The following is an 18,262-nucleotide window of genomic DNA, read 5'->3' as shown; positions in this document are numbered from 1 at the left end:
GAGACTATATGGTCGAGTGGTTGGGCACACGATTGCTATCCCACTCGACACGGGTTCAAATCTATGTGTTCTAGTCAGTAACGTATTCACACAACGTGTTTTTTACGAGTTGTCTTTTTACGAGTTGTCTTTTTACGAGTTGTCTTCGTTTACCCAAAAAAAAAAGTGAAAAGATAAAATCGATAGCAAGATTTTAATGCAAACAAACAGACAAAGACTAAAAAGTAGAAAATAATAATCATTAAAAAAGTTTTTAAAAAACCACGTTTTCTGATTGAACTAAAAAGTAGAAAATAAATACTATACATCACAATAATGCAAGCGATCACTCTACTATAAGCGATCAAAAACGTGGGGCGCCGTGATTTTCTTACAGTTTCTTATACTGTTGACTCTCTATAAGCTCCCTAATAAAAGTCAATAGTATTATCTAATCAATAGTAATATAACTTTTACTTCGGCGCCCCACGTTTTTGATAGCTTATAGTAGAGTGATCGCTTGCATTATTGTGATGTATAGTATTTATTTTCTACTTTTTAGTTCAATCAGAAAACGTGGGTTTTTTAAAACTTTTTTAATGATTATTATTGACTGGTAAAAGTATATATTTTCTACACAAAATCCATTTCGTTCGGGGGGGGGGGGGGGGGGCAGAGCTCGCCTGAAGAAATGTCTAGTTGAAACTCTGATGGGGATCTACCATAAACGACAACACACACTTAACGGGTGTAGTACGTGGCTTTTGAGACGATGTTTTACTAGGGAAGGGTGTGTAAGAAATATGAAATGGTATGAAGTGAATAGAGGTCATAAAACTGGACGCCATTAACGACTGAATCATATAAAATGGAAATAGCAAACAAACAATAAATTATAAGCTCCAACTATTATTTAAATAAACATTTACATTAGTCATTAGATCTAGTAGTAGCTCTACACAAAAAAAAAACCTAGCTTTCTATAAAAGTTACATCTCACAATAATTCTAGAACTCATGATTATTGTCAGTCAATAGAATTTTTATAAGGTGGAATTTTTAAGGAAAAACCCCACTCCAGCCTATGTATATGAAAACAACTACATTGCTACTCCAGCCGAATTGATTACGCTAAAACTAAAACGATAGATTACCTTTTTTTTGCTTTACACTTTATTCTAAACTCCAGGTTTAAAAAAATTTAATTCATGTTTTGTTTACCATTTCTTTGTATTAAATTATGTTAATTTTAATCAACTGATTAACAACATTCTGACCACTGTGGTAGTAGGAAGGGTTTTTAAAGTAATTCAATTTTGCTTTGAGCTATTACTTTAAATACATTTTTTTTTCAAACACAATCAACAGTTAGTTTAGTAGATGATCTTTATTTCATGCTTGCACATCTCATAATATCTTCAAAAATGGGATTTTGATATCAATTGTTGGTAAATAAAAACATAAATTACAAGTGTGGACACTAAAACAAGAATTACAAACTGGATACATAAACATTTAATCCAAGTAAGTGCTGACTATTGCAAGTAGTGAAACATCAACACACAATCTTCTGTTCCACAAACCCACACAACATTCTAACATGCATACAACATTCTATCACATACCCAACATTCTGACATATACATACAACATTATCATCTACACACATACAACTACCTTCAAATCCACACACCTACAATAAAATTCTAACATTGCTTTTACAAACATTTTGTGAACTGCTTAAATTAGACAAGCGCTTACAGTTATGAAATGTAAATTATATAATAAAATTATACACAATAAAACCCTAAATAATAAAGATTAATTTTCGTTTTTTTTTTTGTAAATTGCCTATGCACAGCATTTAAAAACTTGCCCCTATGTATTTTCATATAAATCAAACGTAACTGGCATTAACTGCGTTGCACTACAAAAACTGAATGTCTTATTTTGACATTATTATAATATCATATCACATACATCTTGTCTTCAAGTCAAAATTTTAAAATCAGACATAACCAATTCAAAAGACAAGTAATAAACAAATGTCAAGTAATTGACACAAATTTTACTGGCAGTCTTATTGCTAGGTGAATATGAATATTTAATGAATGCCAAGATGTAACAGGACAGTGGAAGTTCATGAAAGTACATGATCAACACCACACTCCTCACACTCTCTGCTGAGGTCACATGTAATCAAGGTACATTCAACACAAGTTCTCACGTTTTATTACATTCTATCAAAGAAAACATGGAAGAGAACGGTTGAGGAAGAGGCAAAAACAGCTGGGCTCTCATGGGCACAGATCAGAGGAGCAGCCCAAAACCAAGTCCGCTGGAGATGTGTGGTTGCAGCCCTTTGCTCCCCAGGGGCCATAAAGGAGTGATGATGATGATGATCAGGTAATAAATTTGATAGACATTCTTTTTTAAAGATTGTCTAGACATAATAAAAGCCAGAGAGAAAACATATTCCTATAAGAAAATGTATCAGTGGCGATCATATTCTGTAGTGTATGGCACCATAGGGAGTTTGTACATCATCATCCAGAATCCAACAGACAGGCAGGACAGTGCCAATATCCAAGCTGTGTAAGTGGTGGATAACAAGATGAGTAGAAAGCTGTATGGAGTTAAAAACACAACCACAGGCTCCATGGCTACTTGACCTTTCCACAAAATATACCAGGCCACATAAAAAACTGGCGCTATCAGAAGAACCAGCACAATCTCTACCATGCCTCCAAATATAATGTATGCAGAATCAAATGACCAAAGTCTGGATCTCATCAGTGTTGTGATGACTAGAATTGCGATGGATGTCATGATGGTCGGTGTGGCCTGTTTGTCCCCACTTAGCCGAGGCAAAAACTTCTCATCTTGATGTAGGCAGCCTAGGATGACCGTAGATGCACAGCACTAGAGAGAAAATTCAGCTGTTAGTTGTTACATTCATGGTCAATGTAGACTTATCAAACCCTATTTTCAACCCTAATTCAGTTATTGAGCTTGATGGTCAAGATATCAAGCCCAAATTCTAGTTGGACATACCCAGAGATCATGCAGGGTTGAATCAGCAGGTCCCTGTGTACAAGCTACCAGAAATGATACCACAGTGATGATGTTTGCTAACAATGGAAGAGTCATTTTACTGCTCTCATTCAGTGCTGTGGTGGGAAGCTTGTCAGGACCCTGTGGAAATATTAAAACACCATTTAGATTTAAAATTTGCTCTGTCAGATAAACAACATTCATTTATAACTTACTCTATTAGATAGTACATGTATGTGGAACTAATTTGACTTTTATTGGCAATTTTCTCTTGTAAGAAATATTTTGCAAATGAAAACTTTTTCTTAGGGTTCATTACCTTGGTAGTCTGCACAAGTTTTAGTGTCACAGCAATGACAAGACTAGTGGCAAGAAAAGCTTTCCAAGATGGCAGTTCAAAGACTGACATGGGTGGTTGCACAGATGTTGTGTACAAGAAAAGCTGGTCCACCACAAGCAGACCCACAGAGCAGGAGAGAGCAGCAACAATACTGGAAGTGTCAAATGGTACAATTGTAAGGAGACATTGTTCTGTATTTATGGGATGGCATGTACAAGTAGGTAGCAACATGCATGGAGTATTGAGTAGAAATAGATGGCTATGTTATATGATGCAAACAACAACAGCAAAGGGGAATCTTAATGGTATATGATACTAATAGGTAGATATTGCATGTGATTCCTTCATTTCTCAGATGGCTAGATCTACAAGCTATGTATTTAGCATACATTTATTATTGGAGGCTTTTAACAATGTGTAATAGATGTCCAAATTAAGTAAGCAGGTTGCATAAGGCCAAGGGAGCTAACCTATACTACAAACTAGGCATGGGTAATTATAATTTATATAGGCCTATATATTTTTAATGTTATACTTGTTTGAGAAAAATATTTTATAAAATAGTTATTGGTCAAAACGCTATGTGCTTTACAACATGTTGAACGATATTAGAGACAAAGCAAAGAAATAATTAAATTGCTAAAAATCCGACACATTTAAAATAACATAGACTACCAATACCTATTATAAAAACCAAGTTATATACATTATTAGTAAACAACAATATAACACCATATTAAATGCACACACTGATTAAGAGACTTAAATTATTCTGTTTTTTTTAAAAAGTAAATTATATTACCTTTGGCCAAAAAAATTGTATACATTTCATAGCGTACATCTTGATAAGTAGATTTATAGATCTAAATCAAATTTTTATTAATAGTTCATTTCATTAGATGACGGCATTAGTTTTGTGTACTTTCCGTAGTTTTAACATGTGACATCATTGTTTTAGCATTCTTGTCAAAACAATAAACACTTTTCCGGTTGCATAATTAAAAATATGTTTCTACATACAAATATGCATTTATTTTTATTTTCCTTCTTTTATTTAAAACATCCATCAGTCGGTATCATATAGTTCTCCATACATCGCTGAACATACTGATCATATAGCCTCAAAAATGCTGCTGACAGAGAGAGAGAGAGAGGTGCCCACATAGGCTTTTATATATTAGGATACCAAAGGGAACTAACCTATACTTCATGATCCTGTCAGAGGCATAACTCATCTCAGTGATGAAGATACAAACAAATATTAATATAAGGAGAGCCCCACAATCAATCACACATAGCAATGTGTGATACACATAGATCTGAGACCAAAGCTGAAAGAAGAATCAAATAAGCATGACATTTTACATTTCTAGAAAGGTTTTTTTAATTTTTACAGTACATTAACTCGTTAAGCCCGTAATTATTTTCAGTACCCCTCGGCTAAATGACCCATATCTTTTTACCCATTGATTTAAATCCCGCACATTATTGATATAAACAATTGAATGCCCTACACACTGATATAAATTTTAAGTAATTATTTATTGAAGAAAGATAATTACTTAGATTTAAAGAAGAAAAAATAAAGAGTTGATTTTTTTTGGGCAAAAAATACGCTTCTGCCAAGAAAATTAATGATTAGAATTACTTTTTATCAGTTCTTATTCATAGATAACAAAAGTACGTCCATTTTAGTTTTAGTATAAATACTTTAATTTTGGTTGTTTTTATTTTTGGTTAATAGTATAATGCGGCGACGTAATCGTTTAGACGTGGCCGCTGAACGACATTCCGCAGTGTTAAAAAAGGCCGTTTAGCTAATGGTTTTACACAAAAAAATTCTTTAAAATACAAAATCAACCTAAAGAGAAAACTACAAGAAGTATATACAATGAAAAATAGCCTCTCTAGCGTTAACATGACCTAGATTTACGATTTAAAACTTGGATTTTGAAAAACAACTAATTAAATAGAGAAAATTTTATCGGATGCTGGGAGCGTCGTTACGGTCTTCAAAACACCTAATATTTAGCCATAACCCCTTGTTAGACAATGCTGAGAGGTGTAACTTCAAATTAAAAACACTCAATAATTATATCTGATTCCAGATGTAATTTACTTACATAAATACACACTCTGATACCAGGGCAGACAGAAAAAAGAAAAGCAGCCAGTACAACAGACGTGGGGGACAGGTTGATTCTCAATGATAATATAGCAAACAGGGAAAAGAAGTTGATGATCTCAGCCCATTGAAACAGTGAGTAGCTGAAAAAGTAAGTCAAAACATGTCACATCTTTGTTATACTATACATGAACTTAAAACTGTATATTTATTGTACAAGTGTAGTGGTATGTATTTAAAAGTACAAAAGCTATATTCCAGCTAAAAGTGCTTTGTTCTAGAGTAGCACACTTACAAACTGAATGAGAGCTGTGGGTGGACTATCATGATGCAGACTCCCATGATGCCCAGGCCCAGGGCAACTTTGAGAATTTGGATTGAATGAACTGAAAATATTGCTTGACTGTACAGGAGAACCAGCCCACCCCCTAACAGACACCATAGGCCTGAGTGGAAAGAAAAAGAAAACAAATCTATAATTTTCTATTCATAAAAGCTTATTTTGGGGCAAAAACAAAGCTAACTTTTAAATTCAAATGTGTCTTTTATTTTACTATTTTACTACTGTGTTTAAATAACATTACATGTACACATTCAGTATAACCAGCATATTTGTCTCAACAAAACTATGTATATTAAAGGTCAACATATACTTGTAAAAAATCAGATATTGTTGCCTTGAAAGTGTCACAGATGAACACAAGGGGAGAGAGAAGTGCGTGCATGGGCTTTTATATAATAGGGTTGTTAGTTATTGTAAGTAATGCCTTAAATTTGTTAAGCTAAATAGTTTGATTTGTTTAAAATTAAACGTTCTAGGGCTAAAAAGTAAAACAATCATAGTTAGATAAAAAGAGATAAATAAGTTAATAAGTTGTGCTCTTTGTTGTTAAGGTTTTTGGAGTCTATATAAATTTAGACAAGTGTTTATAACCGAACAGAGCTTGAATAGCAAGACTGTAAGAACCATTGTATTGGTTTGATTTTGGCCAAGTCATAAATGAAGTAATTTAGGACAAAGGTCTAATTATAACTACAGTTAATGACTAGTTTTTAAAATTACTACTATTCCTTTATACTGGTTACCTAATTAAAAATGAAGAGAAAAACAACTAACCTACAACATTTGTGAAGGATGTTGAACCTTGAAACAACAGGATAGACAATGGCAGCAAGAAATGGTGACTGTTCACAGCAAGGGCAGCAAGGAGTAAAAACATTTCTTTAGTCACCTACAAAAAACATCAACATTCATTCATTAGCTCATTTAAAAAAATAAGCTGCAACAATAAGTTAATTTATTAAGCTAGTTTCCTTTATTATAACACAATTCAATCATAATTTATTTGAGTGAAAACTTTCAACAGTAGCCAAAATATTCTGTTGAATCTACCTGCAGCCCAGACTTCTTCCCCAACTTTCTACACCCACCAAAATATTGTGTTGAATCTACCTGCAGCCCAGACTTCTCCCCCAACTTTCTACACCCACCAAAATATTCTGTTGAATCTACCTGCAGCCCAGACTTCTTCCCCAACTTTCTACACCCACCAAAATATTCTGTTGAATCTACCTGCAGCCCAGACTTCTTCCCCAACTTTCTACACCCACCAAAATATTCTGTTGAATCTACCTGCAGCCCAGACTTCTCCCCCAACTTTCTACACCCACCAAAATATTCTGTTGAATCTACCTGCAGCCCAGACTTCTTCCCCAACTTTCTACACCCACCAAAATATTCTGTTGAATCTACCTGCAGCCCAGACTTCTCCCCCAACTTTCTACACCCACCAAAATATTCTGTTGAATCTACCTGCAGCCCAGACTTCTTCCCCAACTTTCTACACCCACCAAAATATTCTGTTGAATCTACCTGCAGCCCAGACTTCTTCCCCAACTTTCTACACCCACCAAAATATTCTGTTGAATCTACCTGCAGCCCAGACTTCTTCCCCAACTTTCTACACCCACCAAAATATTCTGTTGAATCTACCTGCAGCCCAGACTTCTCCCCCAATGATCCATAAACAAAAACGGAGAGAAGTGCATAGGTCATGAATCCTAGAGCAGCCATCTCAAGAAAAGTGATGTCCCTGCTGTCCCCATCCAGGACCAAGGAGGACACACTGGCCAGTGACTTGGCTGAGTGGACAGCAGACGCTATGATAGCGGATTGCTTGACAATTTTATCTGAGACTTGCAGGCGATGTACGGTGTAGCAGGCAGTGATGGCTGTCATCTGGAGCTTGGTGGTTGAGTAGAAGTTGGAGTTGTGTAAGGAAACTTCACACACGGTCAGGACTGGGCAAATTATAAACCACAATCAAAATTATTATTACAAACATAAATACTATACCAGCTTAAGTTGATTATTAGAAAACTATTATTTAGCATACTACAAGATTATTGAATGTACAGAAAGTAAGCATACCAGCAGCTTGTAAAATTAACAAGGCTCCCAACATTTCTTTAGCATTGATTGATGCCATCCACAAGCACAGAAGGCAGAGCAAAAAATTGACACATATCATAAAGTAGAAGGAATTGAGAGGGAATATGCCCATGAAATATTGTCTTTTAATTAAGGATATAACAAAAGGGCATTGAAATGGTTTTTTTAAAACCTGAATGAAATTCAATATGATCATTGTTCACAGACTTATACTAGAAAGTGAGTTATTTAAGTAAAATAACTAATAAATAACAATTTAGTGCATGGTAAGCCAATCATTGTAAGGATACTGCAAATTGTGAGGCATTCTTTGAATCCACAAAATAAAGAGAGCTATCAAACTAGTAACCAGCACTACAGCCAGCACCTAAATGATACAAAAAATATTGAGATTTTAAAAAAAAATCTGATAACATTTTAAAAAGGTTATGTGTGCATGGCACTTGTGCATCAATTTTGTGCTAAGTTTGCTCAAGAGATCTACTCACTGCCATGACAACCCTTCTCTTCTTGAAAGCCAGGACCACACCAAGAGCTGCAAAGATTGCAATGGCCACAGGCAAGAGGGGTAAAAAATGTGAGTCCAATCCATAGGCATGGAGCACAGGGTAGGACAAGGCTGTACACAGGAAGCCACTTCCCCACCTTACATAGATAGCTGTCATATACGGAAGGCCTGGGGAAACAATTGTCTTTTTTTTTTACAGTCCATCAAATATATATATACCATTCTTTTCCCCCTATACTTTCTAGAAAGCTAAAATTCAAATAATTATTTCAAAAACCCCTAAAAACATTAGGGGCATTTAAAATTGTGCACACCAAAACATGAGTCATTTAGTTTAGAAAACCTACCTAGAACTTCAAATATTTGTCTAATGCTAAGCAAAGTTGACAAGAACAGGGTCAGTGATAATATAAACAAAAGGTGAACCTGTAAATATAAAAATATTTCCTGCTTTAATGGAACAATTGAAAACTTAACTCATACAAATTCTTAGGAAATAATACATGATCAAAAATATTTGACATTTTTACTGATGCTCACCAAATTACGCTTAAATCCATATCTACAAAATCAAACTTACAAAAAATAAGGAAGAAATACTTGGGGCATCTGAAGGCAGCAGAGAGAGCAGTACATGCAGCAGGGGACCAAGTAAAACAAATGTAGCCACAGTGGCAGCCACCAGCCAACTCTGTACAACATCCAGGCTTTCATCTGGGGAACTCTGGGATTTGAAAGATGACAGGGTGGGAACCAGGTACAGCTGGAGAAGGACAAACCTGAAAATATGAGAGACAAGTACTAGAGACATTCAAAGATTGCCATGTCTAGTTGGAGAAGGACAAACCTGAAAATATGAGAGACAAGTACTAGAGACATTCAAAGATTGCCATGTCTAGTTGGAGAAGGACAAACCTGAAAATATGAGAGACAAGTACTAGAGACATTCAAAGATTGCCATGTCTAGTTGGAGGACAAACCTGAAAATATGAGAGACAAGTACTAGAGACATTCAAAGATTGCCATGTCTAGTCAGAGATGGACAAACCTGAAAATATGAGAGACAAGTACTAGAGACATTCAAAGATTGTCATGTCTAGTTGGAGAAGGATAAACCTTAAATATGAGAGACAAGTACTAGAGACATTCAAAGATTGCCATGTCTAGTTGGAGGACAAACCTGAAAATATGATGGGACAAGTACTAGAGACATTCAAAGATTGCCATGTCTAGTTGGGAAAGGACAAACCTGAAAATATGAGAGACAAGTACTAGAGACATTCAAAGATTGCCATGTCTAGTTGGAGGACAAACCTGAAAATATGAGAGACAAGTACTAGAGACATTCAAAGATTGCCATGTCTAGTCAGAGATGGACAAACCTGAAAATATGAGAGACAAGTACTAGAGACATTCAAAGATTGCCATGTCTAGTTGGAGGACAAACCTGAAAATATGAGAGACAAGTACTAGAGACATTCAAAGATTGTCATGTCTAGTTGGAGAAGGATAAACCTGAAAATATGAGAGACAAGTACTAGAGACATTCAAAGATTGCCATGTCTAGTTGGAGGACAAACCTGAAAATATGAGAGACAAGTACTAGAGACATTCAAAGATTGCCATGTCTAGTCAGAGATGGACAAACCTGAAAATATGAGAGACAAGTACTAGAGACATTCAAAGATTGCCATGTCTAGTTGGAGGACAAACCTGAAAATATGAGAGACAAGTACTAGAGACATTCAAAGATTGCCATGTCTAGTTGGAGAAGGATAAACCTTAAATATGAGAGACAAGTACTAGAGACATTCAAAGATTGCCATGTCTAGTTGGAGGAAAAACCTGAAAATATGATAGGACAAGTACTAGAGACATTCAAAGATTGCCATGTCTAGTCAGAGATGGACAAACCTGAAAATATGAGAGACAAGTACTAGAGACATTCAAAGATTGCCATGTCTAGTTGGAGGACAAACCTGAAAATATGAGAGACAATACCTAGACACATTCAAATATTTTCAGTCTTAACCCAGCAAGGCATTTATATAAGACCTGCATGTGTATGGTACTGTTCCAACATTACATTTAATTGAATCAAGAAATTTGTAAACTTATTTACAGACTTACCAAATACAAGAAAATACAGTTGGTATAACAGATAAAGAAATCACAGTGCCCAGTGTCCAGCATACCAGCCCTGTGCAAACTAAGGGATAAACCGTGAACAAGAACTGCTCAATTATCTGCAAAAAAAAAAATGTCCATAAAATAATTAATAGAACAAGACATGAAGGAATACTTCTGAAATTAATCCAACTCACAGTTGCTAATGATGGCTCCTCCATTCTGAAAGCTTTGAACTGCAGTAAAACCCATCCAGCAGTAAGGATCACACAAAGATTCACCAGAGCAATTAAAACAAAATGCCACCCTGACAACCTGAAATACCAAGTCCTCAGTTACGTTTGGGCTTCTTAATTGACAGAATTAATAGCACAATTTTGATAAAAAAATACAATAAATATAGACAATTTATCTATTTTTATTTCATACCATCAAAGTTAAAAATAAAAAAACAGACATACCACAAAAGGGGGATAACTGAAGCAAGTATATAAGTATGACTAGGTATAAAGATGATCACAAAAGTGATGACACATCTGTGAAAAAATTAAGCAAGTCTCTCATTAAAGTAATCTATATATATAAAAAGCAATGTATGTATGTTTGTTTGTTTGTCTGTCTTTTATGCATTACTACACCTTTCATCCGATCGCTATGAAACTTTTGGAAGTTGTTGAGAATACTCATGGGGAGGTTTCTGCGGAAAAAAATTCCAATTCGCAGGGCTGGCGGATTTTTTTCCCTCCACATACGGTATATAAAAATAAAAGTTGATTGCGGTTTGACACTGTTTATCTGATTGCCATCAAACTTTGGGGAGTTGATAAGAATACTTTAGAGAAGGTTTTTGGGGCGAAAAATTTAATTTCGTACAGGCGGCCAGGCAGGATACGATTTGGCACCCAATCTTTACCGTGAGTGCTATGGTGCCTACATTTGTTTTAAACAGTGTGATAGACTATGAATAAGATGGGGCATTTAGTCGTTAACTAAATTGAATCAGACGCGTTCGCAGGCGCCCCACAAGTTTTAATTTGGTGCCCTGGGCAGAGTATTATTTGTCCCGAGCTATCCTGGGATTTTTTTTAACACCGTGGCAACGCTCTGGGACGGGCACGCTAGTGATCTATAAATGTATGTGTCACATTTTGAGAACTAATGAATACAATAATTTCATGAACAATTATTTTGAAACAACAAAACAACAACTTTACCGTCTGCTATCTCCAAGCTGTGACATTATAGCAAGTAAAGCAGTTCCAATGGCAGCTATGAGAACAAGACTGAAACAAAAAATATAATAAACAGTACATTTAGTCAATTTAGTAAAGCAGTTCCAATGGCAGCTATGAGAACAAGACTGAAACAAAACATATAATAAACAGTACATTTAGTACATTTAGTAAAGCAGTTCCAATGGCAGCTATGAGAACAAGACTGAAACAAAAAATATAATAAACAGTACATTTAGTCAATTTAGTAAAGCAGTTCCAATGGCAGCTATGAGAACAAGACTGAAAGTAACAAAACCAAAGGTCATACTTAACAATGGCACAAAAAGCAACTTATATTTAGTAGTGTATGAACTCACGTTTCTCCCCCGAGTGCAAGAACCAGCAATAATGCTGGCAAGCTTGTGACAAATACACGCTTGTTGTAGCGAAATCCACCAGGGTCCACCAAGTTCTTAGACTTAACATCCTCTCTGTCAGCTTTGGCCCAGTCTGGGTCAGGGAGGAACTGGTCATAAAGAAATGGATCATCCATTGGATCTTCAGAGTCATCAGATGAGCAGGACCCATTTTGGGCATTAGATCTGTGATGGAGAGAGTTCTCTGCATCTTCCAGAAATGTTTCCATCATTGTGCTAAAAGAGTTGGCTTTCTCTACTGCTTGCACAGCTTCAGAGGTGAGAACATTGCAAGTCAGCAGAGTCTGAAAATAGAGCTAAAGAATTAATGTTTACACTAAGAAATCCAAGACACAGTCTGATCAAACCAATTTGCAAAGTTTTGATTATTTCAGTTAATTTTTTGATGACTTTTTATATTCTAGACACATTGAACGGTGATCAGTATAAAATACTGAGTAATTTGAGTAATGAATCTTTAGCCAATGGAAGTTTACAAGACTAGGCTAAGTTAAATACCATAAATTATGTTACACAGCCATAGTGGGGTTATTTGATTAAGAAATTATGAAAGACAGCTGGTTATAGGGCTGATCCCACTAGATCTAGATTTTTCTAGATTATAGTTTACTCTTAAGTTAAGTAATATTCTATGCACAGTCAAATTTACATGCCCCAAACATACAACAAAATTAGATCTTATCTAGTTCTAGTTAGGGTACTAACTAGATCAACGTTTAAATTTAGATCTAAACTTGTAGATCTAATTCTAATATTTTATTTGCATGGTAAATACTGTTTTGCTAATCATTACTAATCAATGTAAGTGTTAAAGCTAATTATTGCTGCAAATCAATTTTTGTGAAACATTGTTCTATAGGCCTACGTTTTTACGATTTTAGTAGTCATTCTTTATTAACAATCACAACACAAATCTTTTTCAAGTTTTTATTTCTGTGCTTCTTAAAAACCCAATAAATACAACAATTTACTAAATTATTTATATTTAGATCTACTTATTGTTGCTAATTTTCTGCACATTAATTTTATTCCTGTTTCCTTATGTTGATTAAACTTAAAATGATTTTGTACATTCGACTTTATGTAGTCTATATTTTAACAGTTGAATAAACTATGGTTTACAGTCATTAATATTTATGAAACTCAAGAAAAATTTCCAGATGATTACTGATGCTATATCGTGAAATTACACTACACACTATGAATGCGTATTACCTACTCTATAAATTATTATTAATTTCCTTTGCATTCAACTTGACTTTACTTAAAACTTTAAAATACTTCTACCTAAATAATTTTGATTAGTAATTTTACAAAGTTAGTAATAGTTAGCCTCGGTTATTATTCCTGAATTGTTTAGCCGTAAAAATACACTGGAAGCACTGTAAAAACCACATTTTATTTAGCATAGTTTTTTTAATATTACAGAGCATTTACAAACAGATTGATTGATTTTTGTTCATGTTAAATGCTATTTTGCTTATTAAATTTTCTATTGCTTATTAATGTGTTATAGTTATAGCTATACTGTTATCACTAATGATGCGATATAACTAATAAATCTAGCCAAATGATTGGAATTTGGTGCTGCACACATTTTCCCGCGTTTTGTTTTTGGCAAAAAGATTATAATAAAATGGCAATATAGGGGGGGGGGGTCATATTTCTGGCATACGTGACCACAAGTATGGACCTGAGAATTATTCCCAGACTTTGTCATGTATAGAAAGCTAAGACTCTGAACCGTTGCTTAATCATACACTGGTTAACATTAGAAGCGTAGTTTAGAAATTATTTAATTTTAAGTTCACGTTAACACAAGAATAAAAAGAGCTACTTTTACTAAAGTGCCTCTTGGGATATATATAAAAAAATAGGTCAAAAGTACACAATACTATTCTTGATTAACAGACTTAATTAGAAACAGGTAATTCCGATTACAAAAATTTACGATGGCTTCAAAATCATTGGTTTTATCCTTCTACCCCTTAATGAAAACGAAACCGCACTGCCATCTAGTAAATCGCTTCAAGAGCTTGCGCAGTGAGATAACATAAACAAACAAACCCGGTAGCCGTGAACCGAACTGCCTACTACTAGATCTAGATTTACTCTTACTTAAGTTACTAGTACTGGTCTGGCAGTAGCAGTAGTAGTCTACCTACTTCACTGACACAGTGACTACGGCAAGGGCACGGCCCTACACTTAACTACTAGATCTAGATCTTATATTACTGTAGTGTACATTCTACAAACAACACAACATCAACATGACTACTGAGTACTGTACAGTACTGTTGTATAGACACAATCAGTGAATCACGGTACACATATTAATATTATTGGTAATCTATCGTTTTGGGTACGTAAAATCGCCGTGGCTATTAATGTGCGAAAACGTTACCTCATTGTCAAGGCTTTAATAGAAGTATATTGTGATATGTTTGTGTCAAATATTATAGATAAATGGATAATAAACCTAAATCAATGGCTAAATATTAGTATTTCTCGCTAACCCGGAGGCGTGGCCGGTTGCTAACAACAATATGGCGCCCGGACCGGACGCTTGACTTCCGACGATTTTTCGGCCAAATTCCAGAGACCTTCTACTAGTTAGTTTTTAAAATGTTTACCACGCGCAAAATGGCGGGACTTTCACGTTATAACAACAAGCTATAGGTGGCAGGGCTATATATGCCAGAAAAGCATTTTAAAATTTGCGTTGGAGAATGAAGGCTAAATTTAAAAGTTGGTTTCATCAAAAATACTAGAACTTTTTAAATATAGATTTCCCTATTACAAAATTGATTTCCCTACTAAAGCATTATTAGTTTTATCAGTCTATGAAAAAATAAATCAAATATAGTCAACCCTTTTTTTTATAAGAGTGGCCAAAAATGACAACCAAATTTTTTTTATTTTTTTGACCACGTGACTGCTATTTGATGATCACTAGTGGGGAACTCTGGGTACATGGCCACTTAAAAAGTCTAACCGCATTTGTGGTTCTCTTTAGCTTCAAGTGCCTTCAGGGGTAAGAAGAGTTGTCATGGAGAGATGTGTTGTCCATGGCAGTGAGTGTCAATAAATATTAAATTAAGTAATTTAGTTTAAAACGAACTAAAAACTTCAAAATTAGTCCCTAATGGATTAAATATGGATGTCTATCATTCAGTAGTCATGTTTAATTTGAAATTTGGGTAAATTCTAGATTTAGTAAGAAAAGCTACTAAATATATCAATATAGGCCAAAAATTAACTTTAAACAGCAGTGTTTGCGAGCAAGAATCTAGCGCTATAACTTTATAAAAATAAAACTTAAACAAGGTGGCTGCTATAGTAAATGAGCATGGTTGCATCTGTTGGAAACATCGCTAGTCTTCATTTATTACTGAAAAGTTTTAATTCAATTGTTTAAAAACAGGTACATAAATCAAATGAAACAAGGAAACATTTTTGTATTTTAAAAAACATAGGCTAAATCCTCCTCAAGAAGTGAAATAATTATTAAAATTTAAGGAGTCACCTGTTTTTCACATTACTAGTCGCGGGCGATTTTACTTACCAAAAATGATAGATTACCATTGTTTTATTTGATTTAGTTAATTATAATTAATATTTAATATTTACTTGGGCCCCCTTAGGGCACATTGTGACATTACAATGATTACATAGATCAACCTTTCGGGAGAATGTTTATACCGGTATCCGAATGGAATCTTCTTTATAAAAGGGGTGTTAGGTTGCTCTTAGTTACTCAAACTGGTACTTCACTCTTTAGTGAGTCTTTAGTCTAGTCTTTTACAACCCACCAGTCCCAACAACAGGCAACAGCCCTTTTTTAAAGAAGATTCCATTATCGGACACCGGTATCTAGACCTCTATAATCATCCAACCTTTCTTTTAGACTACTACTCCCACTGCTCATACTAATGATATAATTATGATAAGCTATTTTAAAATTCCAGTCTTTTTAACAAAGCAATTGGAATTCAAATTGCGACTCTTGTGCATTCACACAGATCTGGTAGGAAGCCATGTTTGTTTGCATGGGGAAACCCTCATAAAACGTCACAAAGATTTCTAGAAAAGGGGAAACTACACATTATCTCATGACATCACAAGGGAATGGTGGTTGCCATTATGGCGGCTGTCGGGTGCGTGGAGAGTGGGTTGTTGGATAAGAAATGTTCGTCGGAAAAAGTAAATTATGAAATTTCAAAACTTTGCAAAAATAATGTCATTCAACATTGCTCATTTCTTGAAAATAGTAACAAAGAATTGCTTAATTTAAGTGCAGAAATGGACTCCAAAAAAGATGACTTTGTGCGAGTAGGAGCAACAACTGCGGTCTTCGCAAAACCATCAATCCCCTCTCTACGATCAAGACCAATTAGAAATCCAAATGAAATAGTTTCTGATGTTTCAGTAATAAGGTAACATAATCTAGATAATGCAACTATCTTTAGAAAAACTTAAACTTCTATTCTTTTTATTAAATCTAGATTTAGATTCTAGATCTATTCTAACATTTATTTTTAAAAACATTTTAAAGAATTTTTTCGGCGCTGCGCGCTTGACTTATGACTGGCGGCCGGTGTCGTCTGGTCAGAATTTTTAAAATTCTAATCTAGATTCTAGTCTAGAATCTAGATATAGATCTAGAGAATCTAGATCTATTGGTCTAGAATATCTAGATTTTAGATCTTCGATTCCTAGATCTCTAGAGTAATATCTAGATTCTAGCTAGACAACATAGATCTAGACTCTAGCTAGATCTAGAATCTAGATTAGATCTTGAAATACAGAAAAAGGGTTAAACTCGGTTAAATAAAAAATTAAATCATAACTTAGATTCTCTAGATCTAAATTTTCTAAATCGAACATTGAACGTATAAGAATTCCTATTTTTCTAGATCTAATCTAGAATCTAGAATAGATCTCTAGATCAATCTAGAAAATCTAGATTAATATTAAATCTAGAGCTAGGCGCTAAGGCTGCATTAACTTTAAACTTTAAATCTATCGGTATCCTCAATATTAATTAATAGTCAATAGGCCTAATCGATATCTACTTCTAGATTCTAGACTCGATATTAGAACCTGGATTAGGAGTCATATTATTAATAATATTTATATAAATGAGTTAAAATGAACGCACACATTTTTGTATGATACCTCTCCCACCATCACATCTTCTCGAAATCCACCCCCCCCCCCACCAAATGACACCACACCTCAGCCAACGACCCCCCCCCCCGTTTAATTTAAAAAACAAAATGTTAGCACATTTCTTTCTGAAAAAAATAATTCATATTTTGGTCAATAGGGTAAAGGAGGGCGTTAAGAGCCACACTTTTTAGCACCTGTACATTTTTAAAGATTTCTACTAATCTAAGAATTTTTTAGTATTGAAAATATGGCAAAATTATTTTAACATATCTTACACAATATAAATATAATAACAAAGTCTGTTAAATATACTTTAAATGGGTTTAATTGAACATTTATTGTCATACCCCCAAAATCAGCATTTGGGGTGAAAGGAGCCGGGCAGTGGGGCAATAAGTATTATCTCCTAGTTTAGACTAACTCCGCAATAAAAATAATTAATTTCTAACCCCAAAATAGTTAATGCTGTGTACACACACTTAAACTGATACTAGCTATCACTAGGCCCCAATGGGCCCAGTCTACAATTGATACAATTGCAGGTGTACATAGGGCCTAAAGTCTAGTAGTTTACAGTAGGCACATTAGTATGCCTAGTGTGTAGCTAGTATACTAGTGTGTAGCTGTCCAGAGTTAACATTCTTGTATGTAAAAAGGGGTGGTACTAACTAATCTGCCTTAATGCTTTCCCCTGATAAGCCATGTGTGCTATTCATTACATAACATGACATGGAGGTGAGAAATGTTGAGGGGAGAGCAGTGGTACTGGTTTCCCCTTTGTTCTCCTTGCTGGACCCTGAGGGCCATAAATTACATAAGGAGATGCTATCTCTGGTTGGCTGAGATCTAAGAACT

At 34.7% G+C, this 18,262-nt stretch overlaps 2 protein-coding genes across 8 annotated transcripts in view; one reads left to right on the top strand and one right to left on the bottom strand.

Annotated features, from left to right (window-relative positions):
* Positions 1-1,239: 1,239 nt before the first annotated feature.
* Positions 1,240-16,280, bottom strand: LOC131948706 (uncharacterized). The gene is made up of 19 exons (XM_059310374.1): positions 16,132-16,280; positions 12,176-12,519; positions 11,799-11,867; positions 11,046-11,120; positions 10,782-10,899; positions 10,588-10,703; positions 9,038-9,236; positions 8,805-8,883; positions 8,438-8,625; positions 8,240-8,316; positions 7,929-8,071; positions 7,491-7,798; positions 6,615-6,729; positions 5,793-5,943; positions 5,496-5,640; positions 4,573-4,703; positions 3,352-3,523; positions 3,033-3,173; positions 1,240-2,900 (listed from the first exon to the last, which is right to left on the bottom strand). The coding sequence occupies exons 2-19, from the start codon at positions 12,445-12,447 to the stop codon at positions 2,472-2,474; spliced, it is 2,928 nt and encodes a 975-aa protein (XP_059166357.1). The 5' UTR covers positions 12,448-12,519; positions 16,132-16,280; the 3' UTR covers positions 1,240-2,471.
* An 84-nt stretch (positions 16,281-16,364) lies between these two features.
* The window catches only part of LOC131948692 (zinc finger protein aebp2), a 43,082-nt gene continuing 41,184 nt past the window's right edge, over positions 16,365-18,262 (top strand). For 2 of the 7 annotated variants that reach the window (XM_059310349.1, XM_059310352.1), the window contains exon 1: positions 16,375-16,671. Coding sequence is in view for 3 of the 7 variants with exons in the window: in XM_059310352.1 (XP_059166335.1) it covers positions 16,379-16,671 (293 nt within the window). In the remaining 4 variants the exon portion in view is untranslated. Of the gene's footprint in view, positions 16,672-18,262 lie in introns of all 7 variants that reach the window. The other 5 variants (XR_009388056.1, XM_059310356.1, XM_059310355.1 and 2 more) reach the window with 4 other exon arrangements.

The sequence above is a fragment of the Physella acuta genome, unplaced genomic scaffold (assembly GCF_028476545.2).
Source record: "Physella acuta isolate Inbredline_101_S28 unplaced genomic scaffold, ASM2847654v3 ptg000658l, whole genome shotgun sequence".
NCBI classification, from domain to species: Eukaryota; Metazoa; Mollusca; class Gastropoda; family Physidae; genus Physella; species Physella acuta.
This window is presented reverse-complemented; position numbering and strand designations above follow the sequence as displayed.